A 26,573-nucleotide genomic window follows, 5' to 3' on the forward strand; every position below is an offset into this window, starting at 1 on the left:
GCAGAACGAGTGCTTAAATAAACTTTTCAACTTAATGCACAGCCAACAACACTAACGGCAAATGCAATGGGAAGAAAGAAACAGAAACTGGAAACGTACTTTGAAACATTTTTTCATGGTATATAACAGACAATTTTGACTAGTAGGAACCTACTGATTCTTACAAGTAGTCAAACAGGCTGCTAGCACTATGTCATTTATACTATTCTGTGGGTAATTGTAATAATACAATTTTACATTTAGAAGCTAATAATTCAACATTCGTTTCTAACCATTCATTTAAAAAACAACAACAACAAAAAACCCACAAACCAACCCATCAAAAACAATAAACATTTTTAAAAGCACAGCAAACTAAAAAACAAACAAACAAACAACAACGATCAAACAAACAAACAAAAACAACCAACAGAACAGGGAAAATCACTCAGCTAAGAAAATGTGAAGTACGCTTTAATATGGTAGTGTGTTAAAATCTAAAGGACATATATCTACATACAAAAGATAAAGCTATCACTGCTGCATGGACTGCAGAATGTTATCACTGCTACTTTTCCTCATCCTTATTCTTAATACCATGAGATTCTGAATTTTTATAACATTTTGGATTTCTTTCAGATGAAAGTCCATTTTATTGTTTTTTAATTAAATCTATTTCCCCAAAAGGTCTTTAAAGGCTCTACAAACTACCTTGCATTTTATTATTGCTGACAGTTATCTAAACCACGCTTGAATGCCCTCTTTATCCTTTAGTGAACAATTGAAAGATCATATGCTAAAAAGACTTGTGCTTTCTCTTCTTCTAGCCCTATAATTAAGGCATTTTAATACATTTCTTCATAGTTATTAAGAGAGCACAATGTTAAAAATTAATGAAATGAGACAATTTTGAGTTTAACAACCATAAATACATACAACATAAATTTGTTTCAATTGTAGATATGAAAAAAAGCCTTCTTGAAATCACATGATGAGATTACTGAATTGTCAAGATTTTGCTTTTGCTGTCTAAGGGTATTTAAATGATGTATGGTAGCCTGACAATACTACAGTGTTGTTACATACCCTACAAGAAGAGGTAAACATTTCTGTCAAGCATTCAGATTCCATTGGTTTTAGTATGTTTTGGTCTACCTTATATATAAGCCTATAAAAAAGTAGTACTGCTGGATGCTGCTGAGATGGATGAGGAGAGGGCAGAAAGGAAATAAGACAAAGACGTATGAAGGGAAAAATCACAAGTTGATTGTAAAAATCTTGATATATAATGTAAAATACTACTACAATAACACCTACTTATACCAGTACTTTATAAACACTTAAACTAGAATAAACAAGATTTTCATAATTTGGATTTTTTTTCTAAGAAATAGTTCTTTATGTTCATGCATCACATGTTTTTGTGACAGACATGTTAATAAGTAGCTTTTTTTAACATTGTGAAAGCAATTCTGTGTTTCCAAGTACATCATCATCAATTCTATATGCACCAATTAAATATAGGATGCATCTGTATTATAGCTATATTTTTACTGAGTTTTTCCAAAAGGTGTTACTAACGAGCAAATCTTACAGCACATCTTTTAAAACTAAGTCATGTTTTTGGAGGTAGAAGTTCTTTATACTTTCTCAACTAAATGTTAAAATGACACAGAGAAGCATAAAGCGAGAAGATTACAGATTTTTTTTTCCTTCAAATAGACATGAAAAAAAAAAGTTGCTCTCCAGAAGATTTTCTAGAGATGTCAGACTGTTATATTATAAACAACCTTATTAGTCCTTTATAATTACAATAGGTACCTCTGGACAAGATCGAGCACACATGACAAATGCTTCTGACTTCTTTTTAAATCGAACCTGGAAGGTCATCGCTGAACAAACAGAATGCAATACAACCGGGGCCATAAATTGTGAAAGCTAGCAAAAAGGTAAGGTTTTTTGATATTAAAAATTAAAATTATTCTGTTCAGACTTTTCTGTATAAAATCAAGAAATAAGAGGATTAAATAGTTTTAAAAAAGGTAAGTAGCTGAAGAGAAAGAAATCATTCCAAACTTTATTACCACAGTTTTTCTTTCTGTAGTTGAACCTGTATTTTAACATTTATGCAATGTCTTTGAAGTAGTTGCTTTATTTTTATAAATGTGTTCTTAAAAATAATTCCTCAGTGAGGGTTTACCCATATTTGTATTTATTTTGTTCAGCATTATGATGAAAACTGTGGACAGTTAAAAATAAAAAAAATCAGTCTCAAACCTATGGGACTTGCTTGCTGTTATCCTCAAATGAAATCAGGAAAAGTATAACACACTACTGTGCATTTTTCCTACCATTCTTATTTTGTTTTAGGATCATTTAACAGTACTGGTAGTTTTGGATTAGATTTAATTTATATGGAGTTAAACAGTAACTTAAGTGACTGGAACTGGAAACCAATTGATGGATCTCACTTTTAAATCTCATATTTCAATTTGGAGAGGAAATGTACGGATTGAATTAGAAAGCTGTAAACTCTTGATGAGAATTAGTGGTATAAAACAAAAGAAAATGAAACCTTCAGTCATTTTCCCTACAGTTAGGCTGAATGAAATTGTAAATCAACAAAAGATTTGGATAGTACTCAAATCAACAGCTTTACCTAATAAAAGTTCTAACAGAGCACTGAGCATACCATTTGAAACAAATATTAAATAAATATGAAATATGAATGACTTTAAAAAGAACCATATGAGAAGCACAACAGTAAAATCACCAAAACTCAAGCAAAGGAAATTCAAACTGAAATGTATGATGGGCAATTAAGTACCTATTTTGACAATCCTAAGTGGTCAAGTTTTTAAAGTATGACACAGAAACCTTAACCTATCTATATATGAGTGATAAATGAGGCATTTTGTGTCATTACATTCCCATAAATCACTTTCTTTAACTGCTGATGGCTTTTATCAGGTCTAACCTTTTCAAGCTTCTATCAGAGTGCTAACATTTTCAACTTTGACACATACGCAGTTTACAAATTCTGCAGCTGATTAACTCTGTACAGAAGCTCACTGCCATCATTGTCTTCTTCAAGTTGGGTTACAGCTTCAGTGTCTCAAAAACTCACATGCATCCTTTGTATGTCACAAAATCCTACTCAATGTACTGAGCTGTATTGCAAAGGATATAAAGTATTTCTCCTTTTGAAACAAATAAATGAGAATATACTTTCAAAATTACTCTTCTACAGAGAGCCTGAAATATACATGTATATACTATTCACTATTTTAAAATCAACTAAACAGCACATTCCAAATACAGAGAGAAATAGTCAGAAATTTACAATAAAATGATCAATTTTACATTATTTTATTATTCAAATGAATTTGGGTTCAGACTGATACTCTTGATTAAATCAAAAATGTTGTGATCAACATCTCTGAGGTAAAGATTAATAAAATAATAAAAACCAACTATATATTACAGTATATCATATATATTCTATTACAAAGTATTGCATTTATAAGCTGATCATGATCATGGGCCCTTAAATCATTTTGTGGGATTCCTCACTGAACTCTTGTCTGAACTATCTTGTAAATTTCAAAGGTTATAAATTGCAATATCTTGAAATTGTAAATTTCAAAGATTCAATTTCAGTACTATACCACAAAATGAATTGGACCACAATACGCTCAGAACAAAATAAATGCAAAAGCAAAACAGAAATGCAGGAAATAATATTTTACCATGCTTAAGTGAGCCCAAAGATTTCAAGGAACACTTATTTTCCATAGGAACTAAAATTAAATTACATATTTGTATGACATACACCATTTTTCCTACAAATAAGTGATAAAATAGTTGATAAAAAAATCCATCTAGGTGTCTACCTTCAAAAACATTTTAATTTACTGTACTGTATTAACAATGAGAGGACAGCAATACAATAGCATTTTGTCTTAGTAGCATCAGTACATAGCAAGAATGTTAATAGGTTAGACAAAATGCCTGCATTCTCACTATTTTTATTTAAAAATGTGCAGGATATCGTTTAATTCAGATGTACTTTGTCTATAGAAACAAGCAATGACACATTCAAGGAAATGCACTTAGAATATATAATTGATATAGACACCGAAACAAAGCTCAAGTTTAAAGAGATACTGTCTTTAATAATATTAGTCAGATTGAAGAAATTTTCATGTTGGTTGTGTGACCACTGGAAGCCTGGTACTTCAGATGGTATTAGTTTTGATATGAGCTAACTAGACATCAGACCTAAATAATGAAACCTGAAGAGACAGGCTTGGACCCCACGAATAAGGATGTCCGCAAAGGCTCTTGTGCAGCTGATTGTCTCTCAATGATAAACAACAAATCTTAGAAAAACACTAGAGGAAGGAAGATGTTTTTTCCAGCATCACACCTAACATAGCCTTGTAACTTCAATATCTAAGGCCTATCCATGACAAATTAAAAAGTTCTTTATTTCACTAATAATGTCACACATCAGAGAAGCTGTGCAGTTACACTTTGACAATTCAGATGTAAATCTTGGAATGTCTGTAAGTAATCATGACAAAGGCATATTTATCATTTAAAACAAAAAGACATGATTTCTTGATGTTCATATCAAAGACCAGTGATGGATGAGAGCATGCTAATCAGATGACAAACCAGAAGGAACACAGACTCTTGCTATTTTGATTAGAGGAGGAAAATGAAGATCCCTTTCCCAAATTAAAATGCAAACATTCTAAAATTACACAAACAAATATGTACACAAGTTTGTATTGTGTATATGTCAGAGCTTAGTATGTTCTTGGTATGTTCTCATGTAGCCATGCTACAAATACTGACTAGAAAAACTGCCAATTTACTTGATGTCAGAAGTTGTCACATATAATAAATAAAATCAAACATTGACATTAATCAAGTCCAGTTAATTGCTTATTAATTTATATATTCAGATGTAATTTTAGCTTTTTTATATTAAAACTCCACAAGTAACAATACTGAATAACTTTACCTTTTCTTGTAATTTGTTTTCTAATATTTTATTTCTAGGTTAAAATTATGTGCAATTATGCTTATGTGAAATTATGCTTATGCCATTTAAAGTTCCATAAAATTAATTTAACCATTGCTGAAAACAAAAATGTGGAGTGTTCATGAGGTATGCAGTATTGCAAGATGCATGGAGCTTCAGACCCACATTTTTATTGTGAGGTCTTACATTTTTGATACTGAAGTCATCTTATTTCAGTGCCTTGCTTTACGTTTACCCAACATGTATCAAACCACTAATGCACATTTAACAAGAACTCTCGAGCATCAAAAACTTTGCTTACTAAGCATGAGAGTCACAGCTGCTGACAGTAAGACAGACAAGTCTTTATTCAACTTGTAGATCCTTAGGCACTGGCAATGTCCAATGATACTTTCACAAAGTACTTCTCAAACAATGGTCATGCAGCTCCTTGAGATCAATCTTTCCTTTTCCCTTTTAAGCAGTTCTCTCTCATGCCTTTTCCATTACAATTCTACAATGAGTGAATAACTTTTTGGTATCCACAGAGAAATACCCTGGTCACTCCTGTTCTGAACAAAGAAAGAAAGCTCACTTTGCTGACTGGAGAACTATTCATAAACATACTTGTTTTTACCTTATTGTAATTAAGAAACTTACAAATAAAGTACTTAACCAAAACAAACATACAATCTAGACTGTTTTTTTTTCTTTTTTCTTTTTTTAAAGCAGATGAGTTCCCCCCACATACAATTTTTCAGAATTTACAAGAAGGAACTTAAATCAAACTGGTGACACTGAGAGGGAAAAGGAATATTTGAAATGAAAATATTCTCCATCCAAAAATGATGATTTTCTTTTTGTTAAAAATGATCTTCTTATTGTTAAAATGATTTTTACCCAAACCTTTGAGCAGAAATGTATTTGAAATCAAGAATTATACAAATGACTGTTTGAACCGTAGTGTTTAAAAAACCAGACCAACACCAACAATCATTTTGCTCTGCTACTCAGAAGCCCTAGTAAGACACACCTGATGGTGTGCTTAATGCAACTTATCCATATACCGGGTCTCCTTTAACACAAGATAACTGTCCTGGGAAAGCAGATTCTTGTACCCTGGAAACACAGATTTGCACTGTACAATCTCACAGAATAAACAAAATGTGGGCAATTTCAATACATACTTCTCAGTATATATTGAGACTACTCTCAAAGAGGCTGAAAGGTAATTTGGGACTCTGCGGTGAAACTGTATGCCAAGATTTCCTAGATACCAGGAATTTGTGAAGCTGTGTGTAAATGTGATTGTTGCCCATTAACCAGCCAGAGACTATTGAATCTACTCATTTTATACCTCAGATTTCTCTCAGATTGTGCACTAACCTCAACAGTCTTGTTTTTATGTGCTTTATTTACTGTGAAACCTATTTGTAATCAGCTATTGACAATATTTACTTTTTTCTTACATTAGTACAAATAGCTTTGTACTCTAGATATAGTAGTTTATCATTCAATATTTTAAAGTGTGCTTAAGACATGACTAAATTCCTCCACCTCTTGGACCTTTTTTTGAAAAATTTACTGGATGCCCAATATATTTAATATTCAATAGCATGTGAGAATAATTTTTATGCAACTCTGATAGTTAGAAAGATAGATAACTCAATTATTAGATCATCTATCAAAATATTCAGATGTGTAAGAGGCTACTAAAAAGATTGATGACTGAGAAAGTCCACTGATTCTCTAGCCATCATATTCACACATTTGGCTAGACAACATTTTTCGCTGCCTTCACAAGCAAGCTTCATTACCCATCACTCCACTGAAAAGAGTTTATTATGAGGCTGCCATCTTGGCAAGACTATTATTTAGATGATAAATGTTGGGGGAAAAAGTGTGTCTAGATTTTTTTTAAGATGAGCTTTTTGACAGATAAAACAAACAGCATCTACATTTCTAATTAACTTAAATTTGGCATATACAAATACAGGTCAGTACAGCTATGATATGCTACTAGATTATCTTCTGTCTGAATCTTGCCCTTAATTTGTAAAATGTAAATTAACTAATTAGAAGAAAAGCAGCATTATTTGTGACAAAACACTCCTTCTATTTCTTTGCTTTGTGACATTTATGATCAACTGTCGTCCTTCATTTTAACTTCTCCCAGATAGATAATTGTACTCACACTACTTTATTTGTTTTCTATTATTTTAAACCACATGAAAACTCGAGATTTCTGAAGGGGAGGATGCACAACAGCCTTTGCAACATACAGCTACATTACATACTTGCCAGCTTCATTTTGTTCACAATATTATGCTGTTTGCATGTACATGTAACATGAATAGAGGTGCGAAGACACCATTTTCTATATTTAAGCACCAGACTCAAAGGGAAATCTCTATAGAAATTCTTGAAAAAATACTGAAAATCTCTGTATCCTTTTTTGTTCATGATGTATAGTAATAATAAACTTGTGTTTCATTCATTAAGAGTTAAATTTCACTTTATATTCCTACTTCCCTCCTCAATTGTCATTTGAAATGGATTAGACTAGCAAATACGGAGTTACATAAAGCGAGAGGGAGTTGGTCGTTCTTGAGTTTCAGCCTAACAACTTGACCTTGTTAAATAAAAAAAATATATGATATCATAGTTTACAGGAAGGGATTCTTTTTGCTTTGCTTTGGTTTTTAACTATTACTAGATAGATAAAGACTCAACACTAAAAAATACATTGAAAATGTCAGATGTAAATGTCAATTAAAAATTACAAGGAATTCTGAAAGGTAATGTCTGTGGGGGGTTGACATTCTTTGACATAGTGGAGTGTCTGCAACCAGGCCTTTGGCAAGCAGAGCAGGATCTATGCTGTCAGCTCTTATCGTACATAAACTTAGATGCTTGTCTAATCTGTATGAGAAATACCATGAAAATTGGAGCTGAAGCCTTGCAGTAATGTAGATGGAAGCTGAAAATGCTCTATCCGCACTACACGAGTCTCCTGTGACATAATATTTAAGACAGTACAGAAAAATATAAGGCGAAAAATAATTTAAATAAAGCTTTATAGTGCCTCATTTACTACTTTTTAATATACACTAATCAGTATACAGTATGGTCTGTTTTGACAAAAGGCGTTTTGATACAAAATAGTCTAAAATAATCAGCACAACAATTAATGTTATAGCAATGCTAGGCATGAGGTGTGGTCTTGATGGAAGACATCTTCATGGTCTGTTATTCAGTCACCTTATTGAATGAGGTGATGACCAGTAAAATGTAAAGATGTTACTTTTATGATAAAGTAAAAACAAAACAAAACAAAACAAAACAAACAAACAACAAAAAAAAAAACAAACGCATAAACTGCATGTTGAGTTTGATACTGTTCATGTTGTTAAATAAATAAAGCAGTGATTCACTGGAGATAAGCTAAGTGTATCTAGAATATTTGTGAAGAGCAGAGGTGTGCCTCTGTCTGTGTGTACATATATATCTGAGAGGAGAACACAGAATTTTATCATCTTCACAAATTAAACTACTGAATACAGTAAACTAGTAGGAAGCATTATTTCACTGATTTTGATTCTTTTTGTCTAGAAGCAAACCTATCTTACTCATTGCTTTTAAGGTGAGCAAGTTGGTATGGCAGATTCTAAAATAAATAAATTATTTTTTATAGAAACATCTATACCTAGTCCTAAGTTGCAAAACCATCATACCCCCCCCCCCCTTCTGTCTACATCAATGGTTTATTTAAGATTAATTTACTAATTCAAATGGAGTCAGGAGGGAGAGAAGCAGCAACAGAGCAAATCCAACGTGTGAAAATCTAAGAGTATTAGATAGCTAAACAAACCCTAAGTCCCTCAGTGTTGCAGTAAGGTCAAAACCTTTCAGCATTGTACCAGTGTGTCAAAATATGTCAACAAACCATCGCACTGCAAGAAGAAGAATGACCTTTCAGTTCTTTATGTTTGGGCTGCCAATGAAGCTTTGGATACTGGGTATGCATGAACGGTTTTCCTAGCTACTTGACAAATGCAACTCCCAACGTTTCCTCCAAGTCGAGTTGTTATACCACTGGCTTTCAACCCACCAGTACAACTTTTTAAACAATTTTCAATTGGATCATATTGATACTGTTATAGAACATGCATCCATAAGCCCACAGCACGATTCCCTCTTCCCCTACCACCTACAATCAGACAACAATTATTATTTAGGCAGTCTTCACAGTAACATAATACCAAACCATTTTAAACAGTAGAACATTAAAAAAAAGTGCATCATTTTGATGTTCTCATTCAGTCTTTGCTCACAAATGATTCATTCTTAGCGTCAACTACAAATGAATATGAACAGAACACTCTTCTCAAAAAGAAACTAATAGAACAGATGTGTTTGTAACTGAAATGAACACTCTATTTTTTTTCTTTTCACATTTATCTGAAAGACCTTTTTTTTGTTCTATAGGACTTGGTGATTTCATTACTCAGACTATTGGTTATAAACCAAAGTCTCAAGAGCAGACATATTGCATTAATTAACAACAGAGTTAATCATGAACTTAGTTTTCAGAAAAGCGTGGCTACTATTTTAAAATTAATTATGAGAAACTTGCACTTATTATTTCAAAACAAACAAACAAAAATAATGACATTTAGCAAAGGGGGGAAAGGAATTTACTACAGTCATGACTTATTATTCTTAGTCAAACAGAATGAAATTATTCTCTTTCAACTGTGTGAAATTACCTTCATTTTAATATCAGTATCAAATATGACATTTTCCTACAGTCTCTCCCGCATGTATAGTAAAGTTTCTTTAGCTAACGCTAAATGCTAACAATGGCATCAAGCTTTCTCCTTGTACTCTAGAAATTACATTCCAGAAGGTACGTATTGCAGAAGGTACAAAATGTAAATTGCTGTATTTGACTTTCTTGCAGCAAGTCACTGGCAGCGTCCACTAATTACTATTTGAACTGCATGTTATGTTATGCACATGCAGTTGTTTTGTTTACACAGTGGCAGTGAAAGTTGCAGCCTGCTCAGTGGATACCATTGTTTTGGAGGAATAAACAGGTAGAATAGGTAGAATGAAGGGTTTCAGTGAGTACATGAATCATTTTATACTAAGTTTGTTCGGTGTATAAGATAGCTTTTTCCTAAACATCACTCTCCAAAACCAGCCTGGGAAAACGTAAGACTGAACTTGCTTTTTTTTTTGTTTATCAGTGAAAATTCTCAATATCTAAACAGTGTCCTAAATTATAACTGTGCAAACCCACTGACAAAGTACACTTTGTGCATTTTTAATGTGAAGCTTAATTTGAAGATGAAGTTGCAAGTGTGGCACTGCAACCAAAAATTGCTTAACAATACCATTGATGTATGAGCCATAAAAAAACCTTGCTAAGCTGTCCCTGCAGAACTCAGAGCAATAAAAAGGTGTTCTTTTGCACTGAGGTGAATAGACATGGTTGACTGAATCTAGGGAGCCGTTCTGTTAAATGAGAAAGTGCCTTTTCTTTCCTGTCAGTACAGGCCAATTTAAGACACTCACAGATTTAGTTAGCACAGACTACAGGATTTAATGAAACATACGCATTACAGCAAACAAACCATAGCTACGTTCAAAGCTTTCAGTCAGACTGTGTGCAGAATTAAATTTACATCTGTTACAGATGTGGAAAAACACCCAGAAACTATTCCAGTCTCAGTCTTACTTTTTACAGAAACAAAAAAAGCTCCATGGAAAAGATCTAAAACCTTTCACATTCACTCCTTTCAAAGTGAATGTATTTCTAGGCATGTATTTCTACCCCCATCTAGCAGGTGATGTTACAGCATTTCTCTCCAATTTCAACTGAACTTTTAACTTCAACCAACAGATCAGGTTTACAGAACCCTGAAGGATGATCATGATACATCTGTTATGAACTGATGCATCTTCTCCGAAAGATTCCTCCTTCAGGTGGAAAGGAAAGATACAGGTACATATGAATTGCCTAGGAAACTGGTTCTCACTTGAGAGATCCTTGATTCATTAAACCACAATTGGCTGATTCATTAAACCACTCAAAACTGATGCGCATTTTGTCCAGCTACACCTGTGTTTTTTCTTGAATAGTTTCAGAGAGGAATGAAAGGTAACTGTTTAACCTTCGTGCAACCTAATCAGTCATCAAATGTTCATTAATCCAACTGCCATTATATGAGAAGAAGCTGTAGTAATTCAGAACTCATTTCAGAAGATGCAATAGTGTTAGTTTAACCAAGTAGTACCAAAATTAAAATTTAAAATTAACAGGATTTGTTTGTTACAAAACAAAACCAAAAATTGAAATGAACAAACAAATAAAAACCCAACCCAACAAAACAAAAACAAAACCACCACCACCAAAACACCCCCCAAAAAAACAGAATTATGCCTTACTTCCATAGTTAACCTAACATTAAATTCTGGATTTAGGGAATAACACATCCCAGTAGGGAGATTTCTAGTTTCCTTCATATGAATGTAAAGCCCTTACATATGTAAGAATTACCAATTTTTCTAGATGCTTTCTATAAAATAACTATAAAAAAAGATTAGGCAAAATCTGAAAACTACTTTCAAAACATTTCTAATGATCCCTATTTCAATTCAGTCTAGCTTTTGCAACATTAGAAGTATTTTACTAACAGTTCAGTTTTATTCTATTTTTGAAGTTAAAATATTAATTATCACATGATAAAACTGAAATTAAAATGAAGTTAGCTATGTATTGGTTTCCTGATAAAAGCATAAGAGAAGTTTCTTTCAGAAATGTCAGGTTCAAAGGATAGCCAGTATTTTCAAGTTTTTTACATGTTATAGCTCAAGCCAAAACATAGTCATTTTATTTAGCAGAAAAAGACAAAAACTAAGTTTGACTATGCAACAGCAATTTTACTGCAAACCTGAAATGGATCAATGCCTTCATCCCACTTGTCTATCTACCTTTCTCTCCCCACCTCAACTTTGTACCTTTATACCCATGTTATCCATTTAAAATTCACGTAGAGCTGCTTTCCTCTTACACTATCCCCTCAAACACATACCCAGTGAAAATATTCTAGTCAGTATATTTAATGACCCCTCACAGCCTAAGCTGCTCATTACACTGATGTGCAAGTTCAGCACCATTTGCATCAGCATCTTTCCTGCCACTCTCACTAATTGCCTAGATATTGTTACATACTCAAAATTGTTTCTAAGTCTTGTACTCTGGTTATATATCTCACAAATTCTTGTCTATAATTTTCCTGTAGCACAACATCTTCATCCAACAATGGACAGTCTTCCTGAGGTTCCCATAACCTCAGTTCAAGTTCTCCAATTGACTGCTCTCTGGGATTATCAAATAAGCACAGGCCCTCCTCATATCAACAACTGTTTTGACAGAGCATAATCATGCATTCTGATAGTGTTATTCTCAAAATATAGTTTTTCTATCTCTGCTGCATCCTACAGAAACTGCTTTTAAAGGCATTTCCCAAGCTAAGGCTAGCAATTTTCACATTGGCATTTATTACATTTAGCTGAAATACTGATGGTCACCACAGACTGGCAACTGACGTTGGCATATGTTGTTAGATGCATGTTCAAACATATTTGTGCCATCTTCTCCACTATCCCTCAGATTTCACGGAAACGACCTTGTAAACACCAGAAAGACTTCTTAATCTATGCTATCACAAATCCTTTATTAAAACTTGCATTTACCTCACTTACTGCCTTGCTTAGGGTTCCACCACATACAAAGACAGAATTAAGATGAGTATCTTGTGTAGGATTTAAACAACAAAAAGAGTCCTCCCCAGTGTTAAGTCTTCTTCATTATACACAATAAAAACCTTTATAAGAATAAAGCAGAACTATTTTAAGTCTTTAAAGGATCTTTATACCAACAAAATCAATGTTCAAAAATTCTGTCCAGCATAACTCACTTCTCTTCATATATTCCTTTAAATATTTTTTTTTAGCTTGAAAAGAATGTATTATTGTGTTACATGTAGATAATGTACCAAAAATGTTTTATGAAAAAAAGTGAAACGATTTAGATACACTGACAATAAGCAATAAAGTTCTTTACATACAAACCACACTTGTTATACTGTGAAGATTTTAGAACAAGTTGGGCACCTTGCAAGTACTACAAAACGTTACTGAATCTTCCTTCAGTCAAGTACTAAGCAAACTGAAATACAGCTTCTGTACCAAATCAGCTTATTCTGTTTTCCAGCATCACTGCAAAATCACCATATAAATCTGTTAACTGTTAGCATTATCATATGAATTTTTCACAAATATTTCAGCATTCCAATTTGACATACTAATTAATCAAATTCAAAATGTCAGATTAGTAACATGTATTCTATTCACATGGCGTAATAAAAAAGTCATGACTGCTTTATGCTTTTTTTTTTTTCCCCAGTAACTTATTTTAAAAAACATATTCTTACTTATCTATAGGGAAAAATAACAGTAATGTACCTATTCCAGTAGCTCCAAAACTGGTCCTGCAAGTAGGCTTGGTGGCTACTTTCATCACCAAATGAGGCTTTGCTTTCAATCCAGTGAATTATGTGTCCTTCAACAGCTAGGGTGACAGCAGAAAATAAAGTGAACTGTGAAAATCAAACTCAACAGCCTGTAAGAATGTATTTGGGAATACCCTATTTAACCCCCAAACTACCACATAATTCATGCTTGCAACAGTTACATATTTGTAAAAATATTTTTTGAATATGCACATATGACATTTTCAAAAAAAAAACACAAAGTATTTTAATTGATAAGAGTCTCAATTTAAGTTAATTACATCCTGTTCTAGATATTCACATTTATTCTAAAACATGCAGAACGTAAAGAGAGACCAGACTAAGATGCAATTTCATCCTATTTTCACCCTTACTTTGCTGGAAAAGAGTTGTCAGGTAAGGAACTGATGACTGGTGAATATCAAGAACAGTTAGCTAAGCCACTAAACACAGAAAATTCTTAGTCTAGAGTAGACTGTGTAAGAACAGCAAGAAAGGTTATCATAGATACATATCTGCTTCCTTACTTTTGCAAAATCAGAACTGCTTCAGCAGGAAGAATTTAGGTATAAGGAGGGTTACGTGAAAAATACAATTTGGAATTTCTTTTTCTGGGATACTCCGGGATTTGCACTGATTGGTGTCTTTCCTCGTTTTTTGCAGAATTGATTTTGCAATATTAATAAAATGCTCTTTTCGGGGGAAAGTCCTCTCTGACACCGACAATCTAATTTTGAAGAAATCATGACAATCGCTCTAAAACATCATCCATTCTCCATTAAGGCAATGTGGAATACCATTACTGAGTTAAGGAGGTCTTTAAAAACTTTTCAGAAGACGCTCATATACATAGTCTAACTATTGGATAAGAGAGATTATTGTTGTGAAAGATGGTATCTGAAGAACTGCTTAGGATGAGACAAAGTCTCTCACAGTACACACTCAATTCCTTATACCAATGCATGTATCTGTTATCTGTAATAATTCCAACTGTTGTCAAAACAAAGAACCAAAAAAGTCATGCACATGACTTTTGCAGAGAGCTTTCAAACTTTTTATTTTCTCCGACACACCCACCAGTAGACATCTGCACAGAGAGGTGTTGTGCTCTAAGCAGGCGAATCAGAAGTCTTTTTATATGAAAGTCGATTTACAAAGGATCATTAAGAATCCTTTACACTTGGACAACATTTATGTTTTTCTTCTGTGGCCCAGCCAACGGGTCATCTTACCTTCTTATACGGCCTAAAGACCAGAAGATGCAGATGAACTTTGGCATGCCCTTTTTACCCACTTTTATTCCTTCTTGCTTCCTGTTAATGCAGGCTTTTTAAAAAAATAGGGAACTACTGAGTTGTATTTAGATGCAACGTGATGGCATGAGAGTAACTGCATGATGACAAACCTTTACACAGTGACCTGGAGGCATAATGGTATTACTTTAAGACTGCTTTGCATTTGATTGTGCCTTAAAGTTTAAGACAATTATAGGTATTTCAGATTTTACATCATAAAGTGGGCTGAGCAAGTTAGAGGGAGTGAGGATTTGAGGGTTCCTATTGTTTAGTGTTTTTTTTTTCCTTTCTTTTTTCTTTTTTTTATGACTTTGTGACAAAAACGTGCAAAGACTGAAGAGTAAATTATATTTACTTGTATTATGGGTAATACTCTCACACAAAGTAGAAGTTGTTAAAATTATTGGGTAAACACTGGAAAAACAGAGTAATATTGTATCCTATAATATACTTTACTTTCGTATGTCTTAAGTAGCTGTAATATTTTAACATAAACACTTATACACAAAATAAAATAATAAAAATTCTTTTAAAAGACTTACCTACTGGCACTTCTAAAATAAAGTCTGGTGTTTTGTCATAACCTTTAGCACGAAGCTGATCTTCGGCTATATATAGAGAACAAGAACTATTGTTTATAAAACTATTCTATTAACTAGACAGCAGTATCATTAATTTTATTTTAAATAAGAGTGTAAGAATTACTAATGCACTCATACATATCTTTCTTATGCATGCAACACTGTGTCAGATTAAATGAACCTTCGTAGAAAACCTGAAGCATGGATATAAAAATGCTTCTTTGTCATCCCTGCATTTTTATGTCTTCATTATAAACATCATTAATTCAAGCTGTCATACAGTATTTTATAACCCCTAAATATTCAAAATAAAGAGATATATTTGCTGATTGAAAGAAAAGTCTTCTCACATTAGGAGCTGTTGAGATTAATCCTACCAACACCACAAACGTAGAATACTGCAGCTGCCTTCTTAGTTTTGTTTTAATGTTAGCACAAGGGTGCTAAATAAACAAACAAACAAACAAATAAATAAGAAAATCTTCTCCCAGAAATCTAATAGAGGGAAGATATGATTTTAATTTCTCTTGCCTCCTGAATATAATTTAACCAATTTCAGAACATAAAAAAAAAATAAAATAAATTCTTAGCATTAACTATACAAATCTATTGCTTCTGAATATTTCAAGAAATAACTGAGAAAGAAAACAGAAAAAAAAAAAAGATGCTTCCTTTAAAAAAGGAAAAAAAAAAAGGAGAAAGCAAGCCCTCACTATTTTTTAAACTATTGTCCTTGATTTCCAATACCATTACATTGGTATTTCTGATACACCATTAGATTTTGGAGTGACCTGGTCATTCAATTCCAGGCATGGCTTTCTGTCTTCACCGAAGCTCAACTAATGGCACAACCTAGTAACAAGTAAGGCTGTGTAGCCCCTTAACACCTACTGGGCTGTTGACATTGTCATGCATCCCATTCGCCTTTCTACATCACCTTTGATTAAAATTAATGGTCCATTCTCACTGTTGGGTAGCTTATTTCCAATCCATTTATCAGGTTAGGACAGTAGTTTCACGGCCAATGTTCAGAACTCAGTTTTAGAATACTTTGTGCATATCTTGAAAGGTCAGCAGTTTGAGTCCAAGCAACATTTTAATGACAAGAAAAATATACACTCTTAGAAATCAAAAATTTTTAAAATTGCCTAAAGCAAACTTCTCTCCCCTTCCTTATTGAAAAATAAAAGTCTGAGGTATATTTTTATACAGTGAACTAATACTGCAAGCAGGACACCAGTAATTCTGGAATGCTGTACATTCACTTTAAATGCAAACTGCAATAGCTGTTTATTCTTTTTAATAGCTGTGGTATTTCTTTTGAAATTTGAGAGCATTTATTCACAGTAGGAACACTACATTGTAAATACATGATTTTGGAATCCAACACTTTTTTATATCACCTGGTCAGCTATTAAACTTTTCTAGGATTTGTAGCCAGACTTGATTGTTGGCTACTTTCAAAATTAAATTGTTAGGTATTTGGATAAAATATGCTTAGATTGACAAGGTTCTAGTTTAACAGAACCTATGAAGAGATTTTTACATCACATTATGAAAACAAATGAATATTCTAAGGAATTTTTAAATTTTGATAAAAGTAAAACGTAACCCGGTTTCATCCAGCCCTATTTAACTGTGACCTGCTCTCAACTGTTTAAGGCAGTCTGGAAAAGACTTTCATTCTTCTAGACAAGCAGTCTAGAAGAAACTCATTATTTGGGAACACACAAATGGCAACAGAATGTTCAGACTTTTCCATCACATCTAACAAAGGCTAATGTCACAAATTTAAGGATATTTACCTTAAACAAACATAAAAAACCCTCCACATTGAAACCAACAGAAATGTTTTTACATCTGCTGATAGGTCAACTTGGCAAGTGTCTGAGCTGGAGTTTGCATTGGCATTACCTTTATACTCTTTAGCAGACTCTTTTTTCAAGGATGTCTGATTACTTTTGAAATCATTTAACACATGGATTAACACAATATATTTTCTGCTTTAAATTTGTTTTGGAAAGTTTTGCCTCGGTTTCTCCTAACACTTTGCACTATGAGAAATAGTGAAAAATATATTTAAAAAACACCTTTATTATATATTTGGCAATTACACACATGAAAATAATTATATGTTACTGATTCTTCAATTATTATGAAGCTTTGTAACTGTGGGAAAATAAAAAGAAAAAAGGAATTACAGAAGGTCCCCAAAATCACCAGAAAGATTCTTGAAGCCAAAACCTCATCAAAAGGACGTTCAAACTTTTTAGCCTAGGAATGCTTCAGATTAGTATAGAAGCCTTAGATTGGTATAGTAGCCTTATGCACACCTTAAAATATCTTTTAGGTCTTATACGGATCAAGAGAATGACTGAAAAACTGCTTGAAAGCCAGCCCACGGCAGCTACATCTCTTCATCCTCAGATTTGAAAATTATGTTGAAAAGGCCCTAAGTTTGTCCACATGTTGTCCATTAGTTCAGATTTCCAACAGATCTGGAGGTTTGTATTTACTGTAACTCAATCATAACCATTTAACTCATTGTTGTTCTTATACTAGCCTCTGGATGTAACAAGGAAGTAAAACATTCTTCTATTGGTGCATCAGTAGGCAGTAGCTGCACATTGAAGACTATAGCAGAAAACACTAAACAGATTTCATGATTTATATCCAGGCTACTGAGGGACACCATAGTGGGAGCAAAAGGAGGTTAAGATTCTAGAAAGGTCAGTTATATACCTTCCCATTATAGCTAAAAGCATTCCTAATAAATTCTGGGGTAGGCAAAGACATGAAAAGATGAGGTTAGATCCTACGTATAACCTAGAAATTCCTGGCATTTCAGCAAGGCAAGTGAACCAGTGAAGAAGGGAAGGCTGTTAGCCTGTTCTGAGAGAATGCTTCCATTGATTCTGTAAATCTCAAGCAAAACAGAAAAGACTTGAGAACTGCGTTTCTGATGTAGAGAGGAAGTGATGTGCTTCTCGCGAACAATGCATTCCTAAAATACAAAAAACACTGGTTTGTTTAAGTTTCCAATCGATTTCTGAGTGAATCTGAAGGTGCTACTTCTGATCTGTATGCTTTGAAAACTACGTCCTCTAGAAACAAATTTTCTTCCTGACACTAAATGCTGCTAGGCTTTTTTCTTCTGTAATATACTCTCTATTGCCCAGGTAAACATAACTGTAACAAAAAAAAATGCTATTCTAGAAGAATAGTACACTACAGTATTACACTAACATGGAAAATGGCAGCAGGAATTGTTTCTTTAATACATGGGTTAAAAAGTAATAGTTTTGTCAGTACAGCAATCTAAGTCACAAGCCATTTCCAACACCAGAACTCCATCTTACTCAGATGGAAAGCCAGACAAAGCCAGAACCTGTTGACCTTTAGGAAATAGTCATCTCTTCTGTTTTCCAGGGGTTTTCTTCAAGTAGTTTTGGATGCAATTTTTGAGAAAGGAAAGATTTTACTGCAAGAGTTTCAGTAAATACAGTAAAGTTCATCTTGCAGATACGAAGGAAAAGCTTTTTTTTTTTTTTTTAAATCAAATCCAGAACCTGAGGCACATTCATTTGAAGGATATAATAAAAACAATTAACACATCTTAAATCATGAGTAAACAATGCTTCACTATGCATAAAAAGTAAACAATAAATTAATCCATCTTATTTATATCTCTGTGTGTTGACAAGTTAACCCATTCTAGATATTTTGAATTGACAGTACAAATTTCTTAGAGCTTATTTCTAAAGGTAAAATTGATGCTTACCCAAGGTCATGAATCATTAAAATTTAAATCTGATTTGTGTAAAACACAAGCTTGCACAAGCCAAAAAGAATGATAATTGTTCGGTTGAGGATCCATTAGTGAGTCATCTAGTCCATTCCCTTGTATCGTGACAGGACTGATTTCATTACCAGCTTTGATGGATGAGTGTCAAGTCTAGCCTTGAATTTTTCATTGAAGGTGATTCCATAACCTTCCCTGGCAGCTTGTTTTATACTTATTGTTCATAGAACTGTTTAGTATTTTAACTCAATATCGTCTCTCCAATTACAATTTAATCCTATTATCTTTTCTCTTTCAGCCAAGTTAAAAAAAAAACAACTCACATTTTCATAGTATCATTTGCAAGTTTGTATGTAATGAAGAAAAATGTAAAAAGATAGGAATAACTAAAATAAAAGAGCACACTCTGTTCTTTAATCTTGTGGACAAACCTAAAAATCTTAATTTTCTTTCTAATTTCTAAATTTGTTAAAAGTTTTCCAAAATCTTACCCTGAATCTAGAGAAGAGATCTCCTAAAGATCTCTACTAATTTTACTAGTTTTACCAGTAAAACTCTTTAATTATACAAACTTTGTATAACACTCAACTGTAAAAAGACAGCAATTCACTTTATTAATAATTTCATCACATAAGGAATCCAATATTTAAAAAGTCAATACTAAGTTTATTATCACTATAGGAGAACTGATCATTTAAATACTGATGATTGTTTTAATGGCACTTATACACCAGAAATGTAGTACATACTAAAAGAAAAAAAAGAGAAAGAAAATAACTAACCAATTAATCCTCAAAATAAGTTTCAATATAGAGACTTTCATTGTTTGGGAGGCGGGGGGCAAGAAACTGCATAGAAAGCAAAGTGAGTGGATCTTCTAGCAGTTCTTTATACAGAAAGCATTTTGAAGCTAATATTTCTTACGCTTCCTCCTAAGTCTCATAAGGCCTAGATTATGGCTAATATCTCATGACACCAAAAGTAATACTGCAGCAGATATTAAAGCATTTTTTTTCAGCTACTTATTCTATAAAATATTAATTGCAAGCCTTTGCATGTGCTGTATATATAGGGTATTAGGTAACTGAGTTCCTGCTCAGTTCTAAATCAATAAAAGATAACATGTACAGCATCAATCATTTTTTACTCTTCTTTTACTACCTAATACAAAGAGTGTTGAGGCTTATTTTTTTCTTAAGTAAACAGTCACTGAAATCTTTAAAGTTAAGGATCCTCTAGCTAGCCTCTACTACTGATTCTTACCTATGAAAGAGAGATTTTTTTCCAAAAGCATTTCTCGCAGCAAGACTTCATGCTCATGCCCAATAGCACTGATAGCTTCAGGTTAAGAAATGGAAGATTACATTGGAAAAGAAACAAATTCAGAAAAATATCATTGGTAAAATAATTCATTATAAAGCTTACTGGCCTTCACCTTCATTTCAGAGTGATCAATGATGTGAACTCTAATTTTTGAAATTCCTTACAGGGCAGAGGCATTTAGCACTTTGTGAAAATCAGACTACTGTATATAGCATCAGAATACATTTTACAAAATTAAAACCCATTATACCACACTTACCTGGTATAAATATATAAGGGCAATATTTCTATTTTTGCTCCCTGTCCCCCAAATTAAAATAAAGCATGAGCTTAAAACATGTGGTTAAATAGCTTATAAGTTATACTTTTATGATTAACATATCAATTCTCTAATTCAGTAAAGAATGAAATAAACTTTTTTTTTCTTTATATTCTGAAATTGATAGGCACTAAATCCATCTGAAAGATCTTATTGTAACAAAACACCCTTTTAATTGATTTTTCAGAAGCGTGAACTAATGTCAGGGAAGAATGAAATAATATTTTACAGCAAAGTCCTTTTCACTTCACTGACAGCCTGTTGATCCGATGTGCTATTCTTAGCAATATGTAAAAAAAAAAATTCATCAGATCAAACATTTTAATGTATCCTCCCAGAGGTCAAAGTTCTATTCTGGAAGCTTTTAAGAAGAACCTCATGGAATATCACAATAAAGGATCTTACATTAAAAACAATTAAATTCCTGATTTTATTTAGAATAACTTCTGCAAATGTAAACTACAGATCATCTTCCCATTACAGCTGATTACCTATATTATACCAATGTTTTATGCTGAACAGCAAAAAAAGCTAATTGCAAGGAATCATTTCACATTTTCATCAATTGAAGCTATATATTATGTTAAACTGTACTAGCAGTTACAGCACAAAAATGGGGGCAAATGAAGAATGCCAAAAATGTAAGAAAAAATATTGCAAACAGAATTTATAATGCACCATAAGCAGAAACACTTAGACTTAGTCTATAATAATACCTGTTATTGATGTATGGCAATGACCATGGGGCAAAACTTGTAAATAACCTCACAAGCCATTTTCTACTCATGCAATCTAGCAGCCTAGTTTCCCGTAAGCATCTGAACTATTACTGAAAAATAGCCTCTTGGCATTTACGAAGAGGTTGACTTCATACTTGAGTCCATGCATATACAATTAGATAGTTATATTTAAAATCAATATGCAATCCTTCAGAAGACATTATGCTTTTAAAACCTTAACTTTAAATTGATTTTTAACTATTTTATGCACCTCAAAATTAACATCTAATTCAGCAACATACTTGCAGATAATGCATTCATACAGCCAAGTATTAAACTTTTCTGTACCAAAATAGAATTGAAAATCTCCTGATTATTCTCATTGATGTCACTGTATATTCAATAACATATCTTGAACCAGAATCTGGAGACAATAGGGAAAACCATTTAGACTGCAGTCAAGTTATTCTTAAAAACTGTTCGTAACTCTTTCAGAAGACTTTAGTCAGATTGTTCATCAACAATAATACTAATCCTAAAGTACCAAATTTTGGGTATGAAAATTGATGATCAACAACCTTTTCAAAAGTTCAACTTTTTACATTGATCTACTTTAAGAGAGTCATGTTTAACATTGAAGAGAGTCTTAATGAATACTTAAGACCAAGGTTAAAAACAAAACAAATACAGTTAGAACTCTATCCTGCAGTCATTAAATGAAACAGCAGAATCCATGCAAATATTTTAGCAGAGAGAACATATTTTCAAGAGGTAATCACCATATGTATCACAACTACAAGAAGTATTGTTTCACATGCATAACTAAACATCACTGTAGCTCTCCTATCCTGTCACTGTACAGTGAAATCCAGATCTTCACCCAAACTGGATGAAGAGATTTACGCAAGGTTTCTCTAGGGTTTGGGAGGGAATTGCCTTGCTAGCCTGCACAATGATAGAAGACTATGATTTTGAAACTGTTCTTTCAATAACAGATTGAAACCACAGAGTTACTCATTCAGGACTTCATTAAAATAGGTTTGGGGTTATGAGAATCACTCCTAACAAAATCAGTAAAAAATTCTTAGTCTTGAACAATGTGTCTTGAATACTTAGTCTTGAACAATAAGTAATCTGTGGAGTTCCCCCAGTATCCTTACTGGATACTGAGGATTTCTAAATATTTTAAAGCTATAAAAAAAAAAGCACAAACCATCTCCTAAAATACAAGCTACACAGTGTTTTTTTCTACAGCCAGCCTCATTTTCTTTAAGATAAAAAAAAATAAAAGAACTACATTGGAAGGTTAGGTATGAGTTTAAAAGTGCTAATCAGTCGATCTATCACAACCTGAACTGCACTTGAAAACATTCTAATTAAAATACATATTCATAATTAGTTAGGTTGGATATTAGGAAGAACTTCTTTACTGAGAGGCTTGTGAGGCATTGGAATGGGCTGCCCAGGGAAGTGGTGGAGTCACCATCCCTGGAGGTCTTTAAAAGACGTTTAGATGTTGAACTTGCGATATGGTTTAGTGGAGGACTTGTTAGGTCAGAGGTTGGACTTGATGATCTTGAGGTCTCTTCCAACCTAGACAATTCTGTGATTCTGTATTGATAATAAAGCAATGCCATAATGTTCAACATTGTCTATGCAACTTACTAATTTAATCACAGAATTCTTGAGACTGAAGGTACCTCCAGAGATCATGTAGTCCAACCTCAATGCTCAAAGCAGGGTCAACTACTCTTAATAGAAAACCAGACATGCATTTCAACTAATCAAAACCAAAGAGGTTCAATCAGGCATATGAATGTGCAGCCACCAAACTGACAACTTGCCGTGGTCCATCTGATTTTTGTTAAGCAGTGTCAGCGAAAGCTCTGCAGCGACCCTCTAGCTGATTGAACGTAAAACAGTGGAGTATGAAACGTGGTTTGTGAAGCAGAACTTTATGTCAGGTTAAAGCTAGACACATCTCTTCCACACAGTCTAAGCTCGTCAATTGTGCACCTAAAATTTTATGGGAAAGGATACTGTTTGATGCAGTCCACCAGTGGTCCATAACAACAGTCATTCACAGTACACTGCAGACAAATAAGAGAACTAGTATAGTGACGGGCAACTACAAAACCATTACAGTTGAACAGTATCTTAAAAACAGTAATTACTTTTCTTCAAAAAGGCTATCAGATGCTATTCAGATATAGACACAGAAAACAAAAACTGCATGCTTTTATTCACTGTAAAAGTGAGCTATTAAAAAGTGAAATGCTCCCCTCACAAATATTGCATTGCCATTTATGGTGCACTCTGACCTCAGTGATAGTTTATGATGACAGTAATTAAATGAGGTTTAAAATCTTTTACTCTGCTAGGCAGATAACAGCATTGCCAGAGGAAAAAAAAAAAAAAAAGAAAAAAAAGACAACTGTGATTAATACCTGATAGACTTGATTTGCTAGAACTCCATCTGGAATCTGAGAAGGGTCCCGTAGCATACTATTAATAAGAGTTTTGGATGCTAGTGACAAAAAAGAACAAAAACATACAAAAACCTGTTAGCACAGTTATCCACTTGGCAGGCAGGAAGAGAGGCATACATTTATAAAGGAAAACATTGATGATGTTGATAATTTTTAAGGTTATCCAAGCAGCAACAACAGACCTATAAATTTGTCACAACATATCCACTCAGATACACGAACTCTAAAATTCTTAAAACACAAAAGCATTTTCTTAGCACAAGGTGATAGCAGTCACTTGTTTACTTACTCAGTTTCACAGGACACTATATAATTCAGAAGCATCACATAGGTCTTAAATAAACTGCTTAATATACAGAAAATATAACTCAAAATAACCTCCCTATCTTTGGAGAAATTAAAGAAGACATAGAAAAATTCAAAAAAGCCTTTAAAACAATCTACTTTATAGACTTGGTGATTCTAGTTTAGTAGCTTTCAAATTTATTTATTAGTTTGATGTCAACACATTTATTTGTCTGTATTTAAAAGTTGGTCAAAGGTTTTCTGTGGTATTTTCAAGTGTATAAATCTAAAACAAAAGAAATCAGAAGTGAATTTAGGACTATTTATCAGTCTCTTAATCACTACTACCACAATAAGAAAAAATAACATTAGTCAGGAATTGCCTTTAGTTTATTTTCAAATGTGAATACAGTCCCTTGAAGAGCTGGCATTCTGTTTTATCCACAGATGCTTAATCTTGGTGGTTGCATATACCAATTAATTCCTGAAAGGAGTGGAAAGACTTTATTCTACAAGAATGCCTTCTAAAAACATCAAACACTTCATTTTACAATTTCTCAGAGAAAAAAAAACAATGTTGCTGTGCAAGCATGTGCTGCCTCCTTCCTGGGAAAAACTGCTGATAGAGTTCAGCTGCTGGTATATTTATACCATCAAATCATTATGTGTAGACCAGGCTTGAGACTAGTAAGGTTCCCAGCTTTGCCAAAGATTTCCTGTGTGACTTCAGGCAAATTCCTTTAACCTGTGTGTTCTTCAGTCCTGTAAATAAAGATAAAACCTACTTTTTCCTATTTCTCACCTAATTTTCCCCAACTCAGGGCCGAAGTTTTTTCACTCTGTTACATGCATGTTATACTGTGAAAGGACTCCTGGAACCTGTGACCCTCCACCTAAGCAGTAATGCCAGTAGTGTTAGTCAATGTGTGCGTGTAGAGGCTGTGCTGAAACTAAAGGAGATAGTGAGTTTAGTCCACTCCCCAGATGCTGTCGTCTACAAGCATCACAACCAGTTGAAAGTAATATTTTCAATAAAATATGTAGTTTAGAAAACTACACCCTAATGCTAATGAATATAAATACCAAAATGAATTTAAAGGCTTTGCAAGACTTGCAAAGAATGGCGTGATTAAAGACAGGAGCAAAAATTTGTTCAGGCATAAGCATTTTTAAAGAGAATGATACACTAGGCCAAAACACTTCCAGATGTATAATGCCATAGTACATATTTGTATCATATTAATCTCATATGAAATAAACATTACTTTCATAAGTGAATAATAAAAATAAATAGCATTTCAATTTAGCTTTTGTACACTGTTAAAAATGTGTTTTGTATGCTGGATAAAAACTATGAAAATGTGAACCAGAAGGCACTTTATTAACACTAAAAATTAAGTACATATAATTTATGTATATATATCTTAAATTAAAGACTTCTCTGCAAGTAACACTTTGCCAATAGAAAGGTTGGTAAAATGGTAGAATAACAGGGTAGAACTGAGGAAGATTTAATTGAACTCACTGTTGTTAAGGGCTACTGATTTTATTCTGAGTTGATAGTAAAAAAAATAAATTAAGATACTTTATGACCAATCAAAAAAACAGCAACACCCCACAGATTCACATTATTTAGATGTTTAACTGGTCACTACTTTGAGTAAAGAGCTACAGGTGCAAAATAAATTTGCTCGATTCCTGAGACTGTCAAGTTCAGTTTCACACTTGAAGTTACAAGACGCTCTATTCTCTCTTATATCAGAGTAATAATAAATTGGCATACTGAATTTTATATTATCCTGATGTCACATTGGTTCTACAAGGTTATTAAGCCTTTAAAAGAAAAGGCATTAAAAGAAATCTATCACTACACCAGCTTTCAATATACTTTCCTTCTTACATAAACATATATCTTGATGTCCTGCAAAATTAAAAAACAAAAGCATATTGTTCATTTTGTATTACCTATACAGCCATCTTCAACTGTAATTATTTTTATTTTTTTCCCCATCATGTCAGTTACTGAAGTGGCAGCATACCAACAGGCTTACAGTGTAAAAATTGAAACAGCAAGGTTTTTATGTGAACAATAAGGTCAGTTGGGAAATAAAGTGTATATAAATACTATTCTTGAATATTATATCTATAATATATATACTACTACTAC

At 33.0% G+C, this 26,573-nt stretch overlaps 1 protein-coding gene across 6 annotated transcripts in view; it reads right to left on the reverse strand.

Annotated features, from left to right (window-relative positions):
• Window positions 1-26,573, reverse strand: part of CDIN1 (CDAN1 interacting nuclease 1) — a 128,893-nt gene that overhangs the window by 51,461 nt on the left and 50,859 nt on the right. For 5 of the 6 annotated variants that reach the window (XR_005266066.2, XM_038179598.2, XM_038179597.2 and 2 more), the window contains exons 6-10: window positions 24,080-24,159; window positions 23,673-23,722; window positions 20,535-20,602; window positions 15,431-15,496; window positions 13,547-13,652 (exon numbers count right to left, since the gene is read on the reverse strand). Coding sequence is in view for 5 of the 6 variants with exons in the window: in XM_038179598.2 (XP_038035526.1) it covers window positions 13,547-13,652; window positions 15,431-15,496; window positions 20,535-20,602; window positions 23,673-23,722; window positions 24,080-24,159 (370 nt within the window). In the remaining variant the exon portion in view is untranslated. The remainder of the gene's footprint in view (window positions 1-13,546; window positions 13,653-15,430; window positions 15,497-20,534; window positions 20,603-23,672; window positions 23,723-24,079; window positions 24,160-26,573) is intronic. The other variant, XM_027457663.3, reaches the window with a different exon arrangement.

The sequence above is a fragment of the Anas platyrhynchos genome, chromosome 5, assembly GCF_047663525.1.
Source record: "Anas platyrhynchos isolate ZD024472 breed Pekin duck chromosome 5, IASCAAS_PekinDuck_T2T, whole genome shotgun sequence".
Lineage (NCBI taxonomy): Eukaryota > Metazoa > Chordata > Aves > Anseriformes > Anatidae > Anas > Anas platyrhynchos.